The sequence below is a fragment of the Chelonia mydas genome, chromosome 10, assembly GCF_015237465.2.
Source record: "Chelonia mydas isolate rCheMyd1 chromosome 10, rCheMyd1.pri.v2, whole genome shotgun sequence".
Classification (NCBI taxonomy): Eukaryota; Metazoa; Chordata; order Testudines; family Cheloniidae; genus Chelonia; species Chelonia mydas.
The window spans coordinates 70,886,100-70,903,921 of NC_051250.2; the positions used below are offsets into that span (position 1 = coordinate 70,886,100).

At 42.4% G+C, this 17,822-nt stretch overlaps 1 protein-coding gene across 16 annotated transcripts in view; it reads right to left on the reverse strand.

Moving 5' to 3' along the window:
- AKAP13 (A-kinase anchoring protein 13) overlaps window positions 1-17,822 on the reverse strand; it is a 323,045-nt gene that overhangs the window by 201,204 nt on the left and 104,019 nt on the right. For all 16 annotated transcript variants that reach the window (XM_043524664.1, XM_043524676.1, XM_043524674.1 and 13 more), the window contains exon 4: window positions 4,039-4,186. In XM_043524664.1, the coding sequence (XP_043380599.1) occupies window positions 4,039-4,186 (148 nt within the window). The remainder of the gene's footprint in view (window positions 1-4,038; window positions 4,187-17,822) is intronic.

A 17,822-nucleotide genomic window follows, 5' to 3' on the forward strand; every position in this document is an offset into this window, starting at 1 on the left:
TGCACACAGATCAAAAGGTAAAAGATGGGGTGACCTCTCCTAAGCATCTCAAAATCAAAAGTTCTTACTAATCTCCTTCGCAGCAGTAAGCAAAGGAAACAGAGCTTGTATAAAAACAACCCTAATTACCACCACCCAATAGAGAGACAAGTGACATTCTGTTAATTATGCAACACTCCTGGTACAAATCTAGACAGTGATTTTCCCACTTTTGTTCCTCCTCTTGGCTGAGGTGATCATTACTTCAGAACAAAACCCAGTCCAGTTCTGGCCCACCCTGCCTCCCCCAACACTACCTAGCAATGGGAATGCAAGATGGAACAATTTTATAATCAGGTGCTTTTAACAAACTGCCACTTCCAGTATTCAACTCTTCATAGGAACTTTTCAGTCCTAACCCACCAACAAATCCTAAAAAAAATCCTCGAAAGTCTCACTGTAATACAATTTCAAAATTGTGACTGTACATATGAACATGTGTCTGTGTTTAAAGGAGACTGTGGGTTTTCACGGTCCAAACACTAAGCTATTCCTTCTATGAATCCATAACATGTTAAATGACCCACAAGAAAATGAAGTCTGATCCATTTCTGCTTACATATTTGTATGATAATTTTACTGGGTTATTGGATATTTCCACTGTGTCATTGTGGGAGTAGAACTGTCAAGTCCTGAATATTTGCAAGACATCACAGTTGGTGACCTAATTTGATGTACAATCCAGCCCAGTAATATAGTTTATTCGGAATCTAATATTTCAATTAAAAATGATCCCTATATAAATAACAATCTTGCCCTATCTTCAACCTCTGGTTATAAATTTAAATCCTTCCTTCAGTTTTGTCACGTACAGAAGTAAAGGCTTGTATTTGAATAGTCAAAAGATTTCTTTTAAAGATTAGTTATCATATGACCAACAATGAAAACACACAGTAAAAGAGCAGATTACTCAGAGTAAGATGAAATGTAGCAGGCCTTGGACTCTGCCCTTAACAACTTTTGTTTAAAGGAAGACTTTCAGACTATGGAATATTTTTTATCTATAATGAGAATCGAAAGGGGCTCTAGCAGTTACAGGCACGTGTTTAAAAAAAGTATTTGCCTAATGCTACCTTATGTTATTCAGTCTAATCAAATGCTCTCTCTTTATGGGAGTTTGTTATTTTTAAACACTTCCCCTAGCTTAGACGGCAGAACCTAGCCTGGTCAGTTCCCCTTTCTGGTTTGCATGCACTAGCAGAGCGCTGGTATGTTTTCAAACCAGAACTGCCAGAAAAAGTTCAGAAACAAAATGGCAATGTTTCTTTTGCATATTAGGTTTAATGAAGTTTAAAAACTTTTCTCTTTAAACCTCCTCCTTCCCTGCTCCACCCCCTACACAAAAAAACCCAAGCAAACCAACAACTTCTCAGTCTTGAGCTTATGTTATGTAATATCGCGGCAGTTGGACGTCTGGTCACCCTACCTTTTATGCTAGGCAGAGAACCTACACTCCTAGTTCTATCACGTGGTGATAGGCCACAAGCCATTCACTTTGCTCATGGTTTTCTTAATTTGTGTAATCATGAAGGACTTGTTAATTACCCTGGCTATGATGTTTCAACAAGGGCTGGTCTCCCACACCACTGCCTCTTGCTCATGGTTAATCCTGCAGTGAGGTCAAATAATACTTGGCCATGAGTCATCATAATCATTTCCAAGGTAACTGGCTGAATACACAAGGTAAGTACATGACTGCAGATTCACTGTAGAGTCCAGCAGGAGGAGAAGCTGAGCTAAGAGAGATCATTCTCCTACTAGAATCAGCATCTTCAATAAAAACAACGGGGAGTCCTTGTGGCACCTTAGAGACTAACACATTTATTTGGGCATAAGCTTTCATGAAGTGGGTTATAGCCCACAAAAGCTTATGCCCAAATAAATGTGTTAGTCTCTAAGGTGCCACAAGGACTCCTCACTGTTTTTGCTGATACAGACTAACACAGCAACCCCTCTGAAAACCATCTTCAATAAGAAAGACTGAACCATGGAACAATACTGGCTATATAGATTTCTTTCTGGATACAAGTATGATAAAATAGACTCTCTCTCCACCCTCCCCCACCACCACCCCTCACCAAAGACTGGTCCAATAATGAAGTCCTCCCTTCTGTGACAATATCTTCCAAAATGAAATACACATATTAAACCCAAGTTACTAGAGGTAACTGCCATCCAGCACCACTGCAGATACAATCATTAAAGTCAAACAGAAGCTCAAGTGGTGTCCTTTGTTGCATACAGGGATGTTAGGATAACAACAATAGAAATGGATTGCTTTTGTAATGAAATCCTGTGAGGTATTCTGGCTCCTTTTCAGGCTGAAATGGAACACAGAATCGTTTCAGTTCCGTTCTGGGAAATTCTGCTATTTGGGTTCCGAGAGAGATGAGATCCCAGCACCCAATGCTGTCACAGAGTTACTGTATGCCTTGTACACACAGCACAAAAACAGCCTAAGAGTTACCAGTTCTGTATCACTTCTGTGAGAAAATTAATCACAGTATCATTGATTGCACTGGGTTTCAGTAATCAGTATTCATACTAGATTGCTCTTTCCAAGTAACTTTAATTACCCTGACAGTGCAAACAGAGACTGTACGGAGTGAATAATATGGCGAACTTTGCTTTAATTACTACATTTACCAGGAGGAAACAAAGAGACCACAGCCACCTACAGAACCATGCTGTCATTGGCAAATTCCATTTAACATGCATCTCTCCTATAACATTAACTACCACACAGATAAAAAGTAGGAAATACACTAAATTACATAAGCTATACTGTTGTATATAGTTGAAAATAATAGACTATTTTCTCCTCACACTCATATCAATGTGCTATATAGCAACAGTCAGAATAAAAGGTTAATAGTAAGGAATGCCATCTGGAAAATTTTCATACCCATGGTGTTGAAGCCACTGAAGGAAATTGTTGCCCTTCTTTAATTACATGAAGCCTGGGTCAAAGAGGCTCCAAGAATGACTCTTCCTGAGCACTATATAGTTCAGGCGCAGGAAAGTCACCAAGGACCAAGCACATTTATTGGAGAGAGATCACACCCTGCAACATCTTCAGAAACTATGTCACTGTGTTTAAGTGCATGAAGGTGTTTTAGGTTTAAGGCAGGGGCTTGTTTCAATAAGTCTACATTCATAGGAACCGACTCTATGGGTGCTCCGGAGTTGGAACACCCACAGAAAAAAAACAGTGGATGCTTAGCATCCACCAGCAGCCAGCTCCTCCCTCTCCCACCCCCAGTGCCTCCCGCCCACTGCCGGCCCTGCTGATCAATTCCTCCCCCTCCCTCTCAGTGGCTCACGCCTCTCATAATCAGCTGTTCCGTGGTATGCAGGAGGTGCAAGGGGGAGGAGTGCGGACGGGGTACACTCGGGGGAGGGGCAGGGGAAGGAAGAAGTGGGGTGGGGGTGGGTCCTTGGTGATGGGGTGGAGTGGGAGCAGGGCCTGGGGCACAGCAGGGGTTGAACACCCCCCCGGGAAAGGAGGAAGACCGCACCTGTGGCTACATTAATGAGCCTCTGTTCAACTCAAACCTAGCAACCTAAATGCAGCCAGTTCCTTACTGTGCTGCAAATCCAGTCGAACAAATGGCATTTCTAAATATTTGTAATTTGTAAAGGCAACTGTGTCTTCTTCTGTCTGGCCTTTTCTCAAAGTCTTTTAACTTGCACAGGCAAAACTTTGTGTTTTCTTTTGTATAGTGTAACAGTTATGCATTAAATAACTATGCTACCATATTGATGCGATTCCACTATAAACCTCTGTTTGCCTCCGGAACATTTTTTTAAAACCCATCCAGTCAAAGCCTGGTTTAAAAATGATCATTCCAGATACATATTTTTTTTACTCTAAAAGACTGTGCAAATAGGGGAAAATAATAAAGATTCTCAACATTACATGAGGTTTAAATAAACTTCAATGCATCCGTTTTCACAATTTTTTTAGGCTGCGTTTTGCAAAGAAAGCAAAGCACTTACCGGGAGCAATGGTCTCCAGTGTCCCACGATTAATTTTTCTAGTGCTTGTGCAGTGTTGGACAGTGGAGCCAGTAAACACCAAGTAAAAAACTACATCATCTTCAAGTTCATCTTCTTCAGTCAGCAGCACTGTAATAACACAGTCACCCTAAGACAAGGGCAAAAAAAGCCAGAAGTCAAGTTCACATCCTCAATAATTTTATTATATAAATGACCCACTCGGTCTCCAAGGCTCCTGATTTCTTCTCTCTGTCCTTTTTCACATCACTGTAAGAGTATTTGCTCCCATCTTCAGATATACAGGTAGATTTCACAATGCATTTTGACCGGATCATCAAGCACAGCAGTCAGCTGCAAAAGATATGCAGAGGCTCGGCCATTAGATTCTGACAGGAAACACTTTTCCCATCCCATGAAAATTTTCAAGATTTCAAACAATTTTCCCATGTTGCATTGGGATGAAACCAAGACTTTTACAAAATGTTGCCTGCCCCCTCCAAAAAAAGAGAGCAAAATAGAGCCCTCACCCCAGAATTGCCAACACAGCCTGGTGTGTAGGGCATTTACCTGGAATTTGGGAGGACCAAGTTCAAGTTTCTGCTTTCAGTCAGGCAGAGCAGATTCTTGAACCTGGGCCTCCCGCATCCCAGGTGAATGCCCTACCCACTGGCTACTCTCTCTCACCAGAAATCCCACACTGTACCTGAGAATCCTGCCTGATTAAAGTTTTTTCAAAACTGTTATGTTTTCACGAAAAGTTTCGATTTCGACAATGTGTTATTTTCTGATGAAAAACCTGTCTTTACCATACTAATTTCCCCTTACTGTTACTCACACTTTCTTGTCAACTGTTTGAAATGGGCCACACTCATTACCACTACAAAAAGTGATTTTTCCTCCCTTGGTATTCTACTGTTAATTGAATTGTCTTGTTAGACTGACCCCCCCTTGGTAAGGCAACTCCCATCTTTTCATGTATTATGTATATATACACACACCTCCTACTGTATTTTCCACTCCAAGCATCTGATGAAGTGGATTCTAGCTCATGAAAGCTTATGCCCAAATAAATTTGTTAGTCTCTAAGGTGCCACAAGGACTCCTCGTTGTTTTTGTTTATGTCAAAAAAATTCCCAACCCCAGCTCAAATAGCCATGGTAGGCAACAACATCTGGAAATATCAGCACAAGATCAAAATCAGCACCTCACAGCACCGTGATATCACGATGGTACTGTAACATCTCACTGGTATTGACTCACACCAGGAAGCACGGAGAGCAACCCAAAATTGCTCAAGTATCCAAAGTATCCCAGCCTAAATTCTCTCTCTGTGCCTAGGTAACTACCTACTGATACCTGCAAGGTAACTAACTCAAGCACTGACCACTCCCATCCTCCTCAACACACATACACGGAAACCTAGGGAAGCATCAAATTCAATACAGTTTTCTCTTGCTACAAAGAGAGGGGGGCGGAAACATGATTGTAAGGAACCAATAAGGACAGTGTTGTTGCAAAATTATACTCAATAGAACTACCCTTCCTGGAATAACAGCTACAGACAGGAGAATAGGCTTTATATCATCAGGACTCAAATCTGACTCCCTTTGCAGCCCAATAGCTATCTACTGGCACATATCAATATTGCCTAGAAGTAAGATTTACTGTTATGCCTTCATTGTCATGTGCAATTACACTTTCACCAAACAATAACAATTTGAAAATATCCACTGCCTTGTTGCAAGGTATGCATTACCTCCTCATTTGCCACATTTTCTAGCAGATCATGCTTTGATGAGGCTGCAAAACCTTATTTATAGCAAATACAATAGTCCATGAAACCAGGACACACCTTGACTAAGTGGCAGATTTTCTCCTTTATCTCCTGCTGCCTCAGGTCACACTCCTACGCTCAGTCTGCACAACCTAGATTTTTAGAACTACTGCGTGCAAAAAAGTATACATAAATGAGACATGCAGTATAGGTGTGGCTGTGTTAGTCCCAAGATATTAGAGAGATAAGGTGGGGGATGCAATGAAATCTTTTATTGGACCAACTTCTGTTGGTCAGACAGGTTTTCGAGCCCTTCTTATCTCTACATAAATTATATGCAGTTATCACAAGTAACTCTGCGTGTAACTGAAGTAATTGTATGCGCAAATTACACACGTTCTTTTGCACATACAACTCTAAAAATCTGGTTTCAAGGTATATAAATACCTATGATAGATTAAAAATCCACTCTCCTGCAGTCGCAGAGATACATTCATTGCAACAGAAGGAAAGTACATACAGAAATAACAAGGGTAAAGGGTGTTTTGTATGACTTTGCTATCCTTTATAATTTGCCGACAATTAATTGCTTAAGACACACATCATTGGGAACAGTAGGCCAAAAATGTCTGGTCCTTTTCTAGCCCAGTAATCTACTAAGATCAAAACCAGTTTGATGCCTCAGGTTTTAAAATTAAAGCTGTATTAACTAGCCCTGTTTCATCACTCCACTTAGCATACATTAATGTTGCAAGTTTGGAAAATGCTCCATGCAGATTATGCAAAATCTAATTTGAATATTTAAACAACAAGCACTGTCTCATTATATAACCTTAACTCTAAAATTCTTCAATTCATTGCTCCTTCTCCTCCCTCTCAAATCAATACTTTCTCCCAAACAAATCCACCAGTTTCCGCTCCATCCTCCTTTGTGCTCACTCACCCTCCCGCCCTAGGTTCCCCATCACCACTCCCTCTTCTACCTCTGGATCCCCACAGCTCCTCCACACTCCGCTCCGCATTCTGGCTCCCTCACTTGAATTCCCCCTCCATCACCCTGGCTTGGCTCCCCCAAACTCATCTCTGGTTCCTCATGTCCCTCTTTGGATTTGCCTCATTCCTCCCGCCAAGAAAATAGGCCCCCAGTGTACCCTTCGACAGAGCACAACACCCTACATCACTCCACCCAGTGTTACTCTTGCCTTATCTCTGTGTCTGCAGCTGGTTGGGTGAGGCTGTGTGTGGAGTTTCTATGGCTACAGAGCTCTCATGGCCTCCCTAGAGGACTCTAACCACAGAGATTCTGCCTTAGAGGAGACTAACTGAACAGAAACCGCCTCAAGTACCTCTCCCTCCAGTCTTCCACTCCAACCCCTTTCACTTTTCATGGGACTCTATAGTAAAGGTACACCACTGAAAACCAGGCCGGAGTTTTAGCCCAGCTTTGCTGCTGACCTTAGACAAGTCTCACAGGTTCTCTTTGCCTCAGTGTCCCCATCTATAATATGGAGATCACTCACAAGCAGAGGATGAGGCTCTATTAGAGAGTGCAATGCCCTGTGGCATATGGATGTCGGAGGCATGAGAGAAGGTGCCACGTAATGTGATTGATCTTTGTTAGAACCATTACAAACCCTGGGCACGCAGGGTGAAGGTGCAGCTGGAGCTACAATCTTTGTTCTGTATGGCCAGCCCCCAGACATGCAAATCAGGAGATTAAAAAATAAAAAGGGTTATTTTAATTGGCCTTGTGGGTCACATTTTGAAGCTCTTCTCCACAGCCAAGAGAGTTAGAACCTTTTTTGAAGAGAGAGAGAGAGATGAAAAACAAAAGAGAAACGAGTGAAACAAAAGGAAAGAGAAACGAGTGAAACAAAAGGAAAGAGAAACGAGTGAAACAAAAGGAAAGAGAAACGAGTGAAACAAAAGGAAAGAGAAACGAGTGAAGGGGGGGAAGAAAAAAGAAATAGAATGTTGCATAATTCCATGACTCCAGGAGCTGGGGCTTTAAGAAAAACATCATAGAATCATAGAATATCAGGGTTGGAAGGGACATCAGGAGGTCATCTAGTCCAAGTATTGGTCATCAAATATCACAAGAGTTGACACTACTGCCAACTAGTCATATGCCAGATGTGTACCGTATGGTAGTAAATCTAAGCAGGTTTTGGACGATAAAACCACAAGGAAGACAACTATGTGTGGTAATGTGGCTTCAGCAGATAGGCTCCTGAGGGCTTGTCGACATACAAAAGTTGCCCCAGTGCCATTACACTAGTGGAAAACCCTGAGGGAACACACCGATATCATCTTAAAACTAGTTTTACCAATTTCGCTTTCCCCTGTTTTACAAGAACAAGCTGACCAGATATCAACCAGATTTAAATCCAGATGATGCTGAGAGTTAAACCTATCACTAGTCCTGGTAACATGGCTCACAGATTAGTCCATCATCACTGCTGATAAAAGTAATGCTTACAATTAAACAATTAGCATACTACCCACTTTTTTTGTTGTTGCAATTCATCTTGACAAAAATTACTGAGCCAGCGACAGAAAGGCACTAGAAGAAGTGCTTCTGCAATCTATCAGGAGATAATACCAGAGCAGAGTTCTAAAGGATGTGAAAGGAATAATACACAGAAGAGGCAGAAATAGAATGCGTGTGTTTTCAATGATACAATAAAAAGATGGAAAAAAGTCTCAGATTTGAAATTCAAACATTACCAATTCACATGCAGAACTAAAACATTCAATTCCAGCAAATGTGTCCGGTTTTGAAGCAACTATTCAAAACGCACGCTTTTTAACCTACAAATTTCTCCCTTTGCTTTGACTTTTGTTTCTTCATCCTTGCTCAAACTGTTCCCCCCATGGGATCCACATGCAAATACTTAAATGGTCCTATAGTCCTGCTAAAGTTTAAGACAACCCCATTAACAGAGCTGACTGTTTAAACAAATGGCAGCTGAGGCTAATATTTTTAAACCCAGAACCTGTAAATATGGCTCATCACTTTCCTTTGGAACAAAAGTAATCAGCACAGAGTACATGTGAAAAGAACTGTGTATTGATGGGTTTATACACACATGGACTAAACAAAGGCCATCAGGGTAATACTTTAACAAGCTTAAGAGATACAGGTTAACTCACAAATATTAGAGCAAAAACGATAGATGCATTCACCTAGTTATTGTTAAAAAGAGCAGGATAAAGGGCTAACACAGAACAAGCTGAAGATGTGGACAAATACTAGAACCCCTCAGGCTTTCTGTATAGGTTTGTCTAGACTAGGATTTAAAGATGTGATGTTAGATCAAGGTAGCAAACTACTTTACAGCTTCTAAAACTCTAGTCAAGGCAAAGCAATTGTACTTCAGAATTTGCTAAACTGGTTGAGTTAATGTCTAGAGCGAAGCCTAGGTTATGACAAAATCAGCTAGCATGACTGTAAAGGTCTGAGGCTATGTCTACACTGAACTGCAGTGTAGACTACGGGGGCTGTGAACTATATAGCACACCAAAATGTTGCACTCTCCGGTGGATGATGCTAACACAAACTAAACATTACCAAGTTTGTGTTAGTACAGTCCTGTTTGAAAGAGGACTATGTTAACACAAATTAAGTACCTTTTAGTTTGCATCAACAGCGTCCACACTGGGCAATTAGAGCACAACATTTTGGTCACACCCCCGCAGTCCACATTGTGTCACAGCATAGACAAGCCTTTAAACTGTGTCTACACATGCGCTAAAGGGGTATTTCAGTGATGCTAAGCTAACTTATTGAACTAACACAATTGAAAAATGCTCCATTTTCTGCTACATAGACAAGGCCTACAAGCCTTGTCTAGACTAGAAAAAAGGTGGGAGGGTTTAATCGAGTGAGCTCAATCAAGCTTGCTTAACTTGACTGTAAACCACACTGCATGGGTTTACTGTGGAGCTCTATTTCAAACTAAGGGTGGTAAACTGTGTCTACACTGGTGTTCAGTGGGGTTCGCAATCAAGTTAACTAATTCTGTTGAAACATGGTACCTTTTTACCTAGACAAAGCCTAAGAATAAGCTTCTCCTGCCACCTCAGTTAGCAACCTGGGAGCTGCAGCTCAGGTGTCCGCTTCATGTCTCTCCAAACCCTGCCGAAGTCTTTCAGTAAAAAGCGGGAAGCCAATACCCAATATTCCTAATATGAAAAACAAGCACGGCTCTTTTTTTTTTTTTTTTTTTAAACTTAAAAGTTGACATTCTCTTTGCGGGTCATTAGCAAGATGGAAAGGATGCCATTCATTCATTCATCGTGCATTGCAGTTCACCTTTGCATGCGCCTTCTGCACTGTCATCTGCTGTTGTGTACGGCATAATTAACGGTTTGTAATCTACTTTGAGACCCCTGGAGATATACAAGTGCTAATGATCATGATTAAGGAAGTGGGTGGCCTTTAATATCTCTCATTAAAATCAGTAACAGAAGGCAAAACTCTGTCATCTTCATCATAAAAAAAATCCATATCCAAAAGTTACTTTAAAAAAAAATAAATCTTTTTGAAAATATGAATTAACAGTTTACAGTACAAGGTTCTCTCTTTCCAACAACTTCAGAGTTAAAGCAAATCAGTTACAAATGTGGCCAAATTCCTTAAACCCACATAGAAAGAGTTTCCAATAGCACTATTGCACTCAGCCTACAAAAACATTTTAATTGAAGCATGTTTACCTTTATTCATTTAATATTACCCAAATAATGTCATCTGTTCAATATCACTGCCACACAAGGTGGCTATTATAACCCCTTTCATCCTGAATGGCTACAAATGGAAAGCCAGGCTGCCAATACCCCTTTGGTGAAAGTACAGATAGATCAAAGCAATTCTCCAGCACATGCCAACAAATAAGAATAATTTAATTTCAAACCTAGTTTGGATTGACTAATATTTACTTATCTTTAAGCCCATTGGAAATGAAAACATTCCATTTTATGTCCATTCACCCAAAAGGTCACCATTTCTTTCAACTCCCAAATTTCGATTCAACATGTATGAAATAAACATTTCAGAGATGTGATCGGTATGAATTAAGCCTATTATTGAAAAGTACATTCAGTATCTCCAGCTGGGGAGGGAATGTTGTTTAGTGGTCATAGCACATGACTAAAGCTAAGGGACTTGGCCACAGATTCACTGAGGGCTGAGCTACACACAATTTTTGTACAACTATATCGATTTAGAAACTGATTTTAACTGAAGTGGTACAACATCTAGCGTTGACACTGTTACACCAGTATATTAGTGGCTATATTGATATAAGCACCCTTACATCAATATAATTGTGTCAACACTAGGGCACTGTACCACTTTGTATCAATTTCTAAACCATTACAGTTATGGGAGAACAAAAACTATGCTTTGATGAGCCCTGAGTGATCATGGCTAAACCGTTTCCTCTCTGTGTTTCACTTTCTCCATCTGTAAAAGGGGAATAACCTGTCCTTTAAGGGCTTTTATATGAGCTTACTTCATCAGTGTTTGTAAATTTCTACGATGTTATTAGACAATGGCCACTATATAAGAGCCAAATATTACTAATTTATATTATTTATTATTTCGTAAAAATGTATCTGTATTCTAAAAAGAGACTACCTTAATCTCTTAAATGTTTGCACAGTTTAATTATATAGCAAAAGCTCTAATTTCCAATTCAGTTATTGAGCATCTTTGTCTGTCTGCTTCTGTAAGTGCTGGGGAACCATCAATCTTGTCGGACCCTATACTGCAAATGACACCGAATCATAAGGATTCCCCTGTAACATGTACCATTTGGGATCACATGAGGACTCAATGAGAAATGGCAGAAGCAAGACCCACAGTAATCCATTCATCCCCAAAGCAAATCTATATCGTTTTACAGGTTTCCTATACACTTGTAAGTGTATGTCCCGACTAGGGTCGGAAAAGGATATATTTTCTTAAATGTGCTAGCTAACATATTTTAAAATTCCACTATAAACAGTTTAAGTTGTATTTTAATGTGAACCATATTCACCTCAAGCAGTTAGCACATTTTAAAATACCACTTATCCTATTGTGGTGTTTTGAAGTATGTTAGCGAACATATCAAAAACTCATCTTTTTTCCTCTAACCCAGACAAAGCCTAGGACTATTTAAATAAATGTAAACTCCAGTATGATGTGTTAAAAGGTGAAACTGAAGGACTTGTAGAAGTTTTATTAAAAGCAGAATGGTAAATGGACAGAATATATGCACGCATGAGATTGCTGATGTTAACCACTACAATCTCTGGTTACATTTTTCATCATGGTAGCACCTACTACAGTACACTGATGCTGAGCACAAAAGCATGCATTAGGTGACTAGGAAAAATTTACTAAGTGGATGCAAAAAATAGGTCTGACACCTTTCAGCACTTTTCTTTCCAAACAGCTATTGCCAAGAAGAGTTCTGCTGTTTTACTGAAGAGTTTGGCTTGGAGTGTTAGATTAGACAAGTGAGAATAATGTGCCCTTTTAACAGGTTTAATTCTGTTTCCATTCATAACAGAACTGACTTGTTCTTGGGTCAACTTATTACATTATGCCTTTTGGTGTCATAACGATTTATACTTTCAAAGTGGTATCTTCTTTATTAATGGAAAGCTGTTCACACAGTTTCAATGTGGATCTTCTTTTATGGGCACAGAAAATTGAAATCCTTTGATTGTTTTCCTCCTTGAACTGATAAAAGTTCTCTTGCATTTTTTTTTTAAATGAAGTAGGCATGCTGTCATCTAACCTCCAAGCCAGGAACGTTATCTACTGCTATGGGCACACAAAGAGAAGTCAGATTTCACTCCAGAGTCACTGTGGGTATGTCTACACTGTGAGTCACTGTGCAACAGCTGCAATGTACACACATCCTGTACGACTTTGGGCAAGTGTAATGGGTTTATAAACACCACGTGAGCACAGGCAGGAAAGGAGCCTTCCCTGCTTACTGGCAACTAGGCTGACCACACCCTGGCACAGCGACCAGAACTGCCAATCATGGAGGCATGCACCCACAGCTGGGATCAATAAGGAAAACAGGCTCAGCTATAAAAAAGGAAAACAGAGCAGTGAGGAGGCAGAAAGACCCAGGAGAGCAGAGGACTAACAGCCCCATGCCATGCTGCCTCTAACAAACTGACAGGGAGACAAAGGAAGATGGCGAATTCTGGAGTTTAAGGGCTGACTGACTCATTGTAGATGAAGTTGATGTACTGGGCTAATTTGAGATGAATACAGAGACCCCAGTTTGGAGAAAACTGGGACTTCTAGAGGGGCTGCCCCAAGAACAGTTTTCAGCAAATCATTTCACTTCTCTGTGCCTCAAGTGTGCTCATCTGTAAATAGGGTTGCCAACTCTGACTGAAGCTATTCCGGGAGATTCCCCCCTCCCCAAAAAACTTGACATAATGTCATTTTCTTAAAATATCTTATTAAAATCTCCCGGGTTGCTTTCAATGGGCACCGGGAGATTGGTGCTGATTCTGGGAGACTCCAGGCCAATCCTGCAGGCTTGGCAACCCTATCTGTAAAATGGAAATCATTAGGGGTGGATGAAAATTTTCCATCAAAACTATTTTTGATGGAAAAATTGGGTTTTTGCATACATGAAATTTTCCACGGAAAGTGTCTAGTAGAGAGAATAAATGGCAGCTCAAAACCAAGGGGAAGGTGAGGATCCCACAATCCCATTCAAGATTCAAATCACCATGACTCACCCGCTAATCAATCTTTTAGCATATCTGTTTTAAAGGAATGAGGCTAGAAGGGGACAGGTCAGGGGCCCACGGTACAGTGAACTCATACCAGTCACGGAAGCAACCCCCGACTCTGCCATTTTATGACTCAGAAGTGCCCCTGGAAAAAGATCATGTCAACCCAAGTCACTTTGCAGATAATCAGATCTGGAAGCATGGAGGTGGTGGTATTAAATAGGAGGTTTTGACTTGAGTAGCACTAGAAATCCCTGCTTATGTGAAAATACCCCCAGATAACAGTGATGACCTAGGCCAGGCATGCAAAGAAAGATGGATGTCATTCTGCTGCAGTGTTTAAGCTCCCTGCAGATAAGGCCTCCAAGAAACGACTCCTGAAATAAGTGGAATGGAAATTTGTCAGATTTGCAGTGGGGTTGGGTCCATTCTCATAGTGAATGACTACAAGCCTCTTGATCTTTGAGGCGTCTGAAGCCATTATATTTGTTTTTTAAATGAGCCACAGCTCGTCGATGTAAGGATACGCCATCAGACTAATCTCAGAATCCCTGGCTTGACTTTCTGTTTTTCCCTTTCTATTATTTTAAATGATCCATGTTAATGTTAGTGCCGATGAAAGATTTCAGATTAAAAGAACTGAGGGCTGAGATCCTCTCTGATGAGACAAGCAGAAGTGTCAGTTAAAACAAAGCCTAGGGTGACCAGATGTCCCAATATTTAGTTGTTTGTCTCGCGTCCCGAGCGATGTACAGTCAGGATGCCATTTGCCCCGATATTTTGGCGCGGGACTGGAGTGGACTGGTTAGCGCTTACCTGGGGCCCCAGTGGCGCTTACCTAGGGCAGCTCCTGGGAAGCAGCTGGCAGGATCCTGTGGACCCTAGGCACAGCGGCGGCTGGGGGGGTCTCCGCGCTGCAGCCACCACGAGCGCCGGCTCTGTGGCAGCCAACGGAAGCTGCCGGGGTGGGGCTTGTGGGCGCAGGCAGCGCACGCAGATCCCACTGGCCACCCCTGACCCTAGGAGCCAGAGGGACCTGCCGGCAGCTTCCCAGGAGCTGCCCTATGTAAGCGCCACTGGGGCCCCAGGTAAGCGCTAACCAGTCCACTCCAGCCCCGCTGGACTGATGTTCGGAATCGAAGCAGCATACACCTGGTGCCGTGTGAAAGCCTTGCCAAAATGAATTTCTGGATCACTTGCAAAGTCTTCTACAACTTTGTGACTGCCCAGAAGCAAGTCATGATTATGGCAAAGTCATCCAAGAAGTACAAACTTCTGGCACATCAGAGAGGTATGCAAATTGTGAAGTTGATTTATTGACTGAATAAAAAACCCCACCCTTTACCCCCATTTGTTTAGTGTACAGATAAATCTGTATGTTTAAATATGGATTACAACTAAGTCTATGCTTTAGTCAGGGAGGGCACGGCAGTCACTGATTCCGGACCTCCCTGATCTCGCTTGCTTCAGCTGCCAGAGGCTGAAGCTGGGGCTGAAGGCAGGACTGTGGGCCTCCCCTCTCTGACTGCAGCTGGGGCTGGAGCCAGGGATAGAACCGGGACCCTTCGCTCCCCTGCCCTGCAACTGTAGCTGCATCCAGGATCCTGTGCCCCTGACCCGTGGCTTCTGCTGGGGGCTGGAGCCGGGGCCCTGTGCCCCTGACCTGCGCCTTGTGGCGGGGGCTGCAGCAGGGGCCGTACGCCCCCCTTGCAGCTTCCTAGGGCTGTGCGGCACCCCCATGGCTTCAGTCGCGGCTGTGTGCCTGTGGCTGCCCCCTTCCCCCATGTGTTCTGATATCTTACTCTTGCAATCTGGTCACCCTAACAGGGCCCAATTTTGCAATATGAACTCCTATCCACTAGAGTGAATTCAGCGATCCCAACTCATTTCACAATAGGCCATCGAATAGCTGAAAGACGATATATGTTTTTTAATCCACACTACAATAGTGACTGAACCATGCGCCTAGAGAGGACACCCCTTATACCTCATTAACAGTGCCCTGAGCCAGCCAGTCTCCTGTTTCGGTGTTAAAAGAGGATCACAAAGCCAAAACTGAAACAGATTCATATGCTAAATCAGTGGTTCCCAACCCGGGGTCCGGGACGTGGGGGGCCACAAGCAGGTTTCAGGGGGTCCGTCAAGCAGGGCCAGCATCAGACTCGCTGGGGCCCAGGGGGGAAAGCCGAAGCCCCACTACATGGGGTTGAAGCCAAAGCCTGAGCAGCTTAGCTTCATGAGGCTTCCTGTGGCATGGGTCCCAAACAACTGCCCTGTTTGCTACCCCCTAATGCTGGCCCTGGCTTTTAGATGCAGAAAAGCAGTTGTTGTGACATGGTGGGCTGTGGAGGTTTTACAGCATGCTGGTGGGGGCGGCGGGGGGAGGTCGGGGCTCAGAAGGGAAAAGGTTGAGAACCCCTGTGCTAAATGACTCCCACTGCCACGTCTGTGAGGAAGTATTTGGTCCAGAAATATGTTGTTAACTGACCATTCTGAGGGAGGAAGGATAGTTGTGTGTCGAAAGCATGGAACACAGAGCCAGAAGATCACAGAGTCAGAAGTCCTGTGACAATAGGGACATGTGAGAAACTTAAGGGATCTATAGTAAATACAGTGAAGTTAAATATATTCAGACTAGTGTGATCAATACTGAAACCCCCACACCAATGGATATACTCCGGAAGACACTTGGTAAGAGAATATGCATCTTGCAGGACTCGTGAAGCTTACACTACTTGACAATGTACGTCCATCTCCCAAATAGCTATAGCATGAGGTGCACTTCTGCAAGCGACTATGGGCAACCTGAAAGGGAGATACCCATAGGGGAAAATCAGCAAAGTACCTGTGTCTCAGTGGTGATAAAAGGAAGACACACATTGTGACTTGATATGAAAATGGCCAAGAAGTGTTCCAACTAATTCCTAATACCTAAGAGGGCATGTTAGAATTAACACTGAAATGGCAAAATTACACCTAAGTAATAAAAAAAAATTGAAGAGACCTTCAAATATATTATATTGCTGGGATCATCATCAGAAAAATAGCTGGAACTAGAAGTTTACTGCCTGGGCATTATTTCACGATTTAGGTAACTACAGTATTCCAAGAGTAACATAGCTATATCTTAAAAAAAAAAATCAATGTTGCTGTATTACTTTAGGGTTTTTTTTACTATTAGAATGGTTTATTCTACTATTATGCAGTATTATTATCTAATAATTTAACAGTCTAATCTAATATGAGATTAGAGTAGATTATCTAACAGTCTAATAATCGAATAGTCTAATCATCTAATATTATCTAATAGTATATATTGTCTGCATACTACTCTGGCTGTATGCAAGCCCCAATGTAATGACCCCAAGTAAGCTACTTCAGGCATTGGGCAAAGCAGGACCAGTGAGCAGCTCCAAAGTTGTTCTAATGTTAGTTGGGGGGCAAATCTCTATATGTGGCCCCAAAATGTCAGTGAATGACCCCAAAGCCTGTACCCTTACCACTTATCCTATCCAATAGTTCAGGGGTTCTCAAAGTTCATTGCACCACGACCCCCTTCTGACCACAACAATTACTATATGACACCAGAAGGGGAGACTGAAGCTTGAGTCTGCACGAGCCCCACTGCCCCGGGTGTGGGGGCCAAAGCCTGAGCCCCACCACTCCGGGTGAGGGGGTGGGGAAGCTGAAGCCCAAGGGCTTCAGCCCCAGGCAGGGGGCCTGTAACCTGAGCCCCGCCGCCCAGGGCTGAAGCCCTCGAGCTTTGGCTTCAGCCCTAGGTGGTGGGGCGTGGGGTTCAAGCCTAAGCCAGCCCTGGCAACCCCATTAAAATGGGGTCGTGACCCACAGTTTGAGAATTGCTGCAATAGTGCCAATCAGACCATCCTGGGGTCCACAGGAATCCTGAAACCTATTGTGATGGAATTATGGTATCTTACAAGCCAACTTTAACTTGCTCAGCGTTCCTTGTCCCTGCCCCTCTCTCCAAGCCTTAGGTCAAGATCCTCAAAGGTATTTAGACTCTTCACCTCCATTGATTTCAATGGAAGTTAGGAGCCCAAATACCTTTCAAGATCTGAGCCTTTTTGGCTACACTGTTAAGGTATTCAACCATATAATTTGATTAGTACCTGCCTGAGTGATCAACACCACTTTCAACCAAAAGCGACAAAATGGGCCCTTTTATTAAAACATGGGAATGGGAAAATAGCAGGCCGTGTTAATGCATCAGCTGCCTGAGAAATGGAAAGTCAGCCCT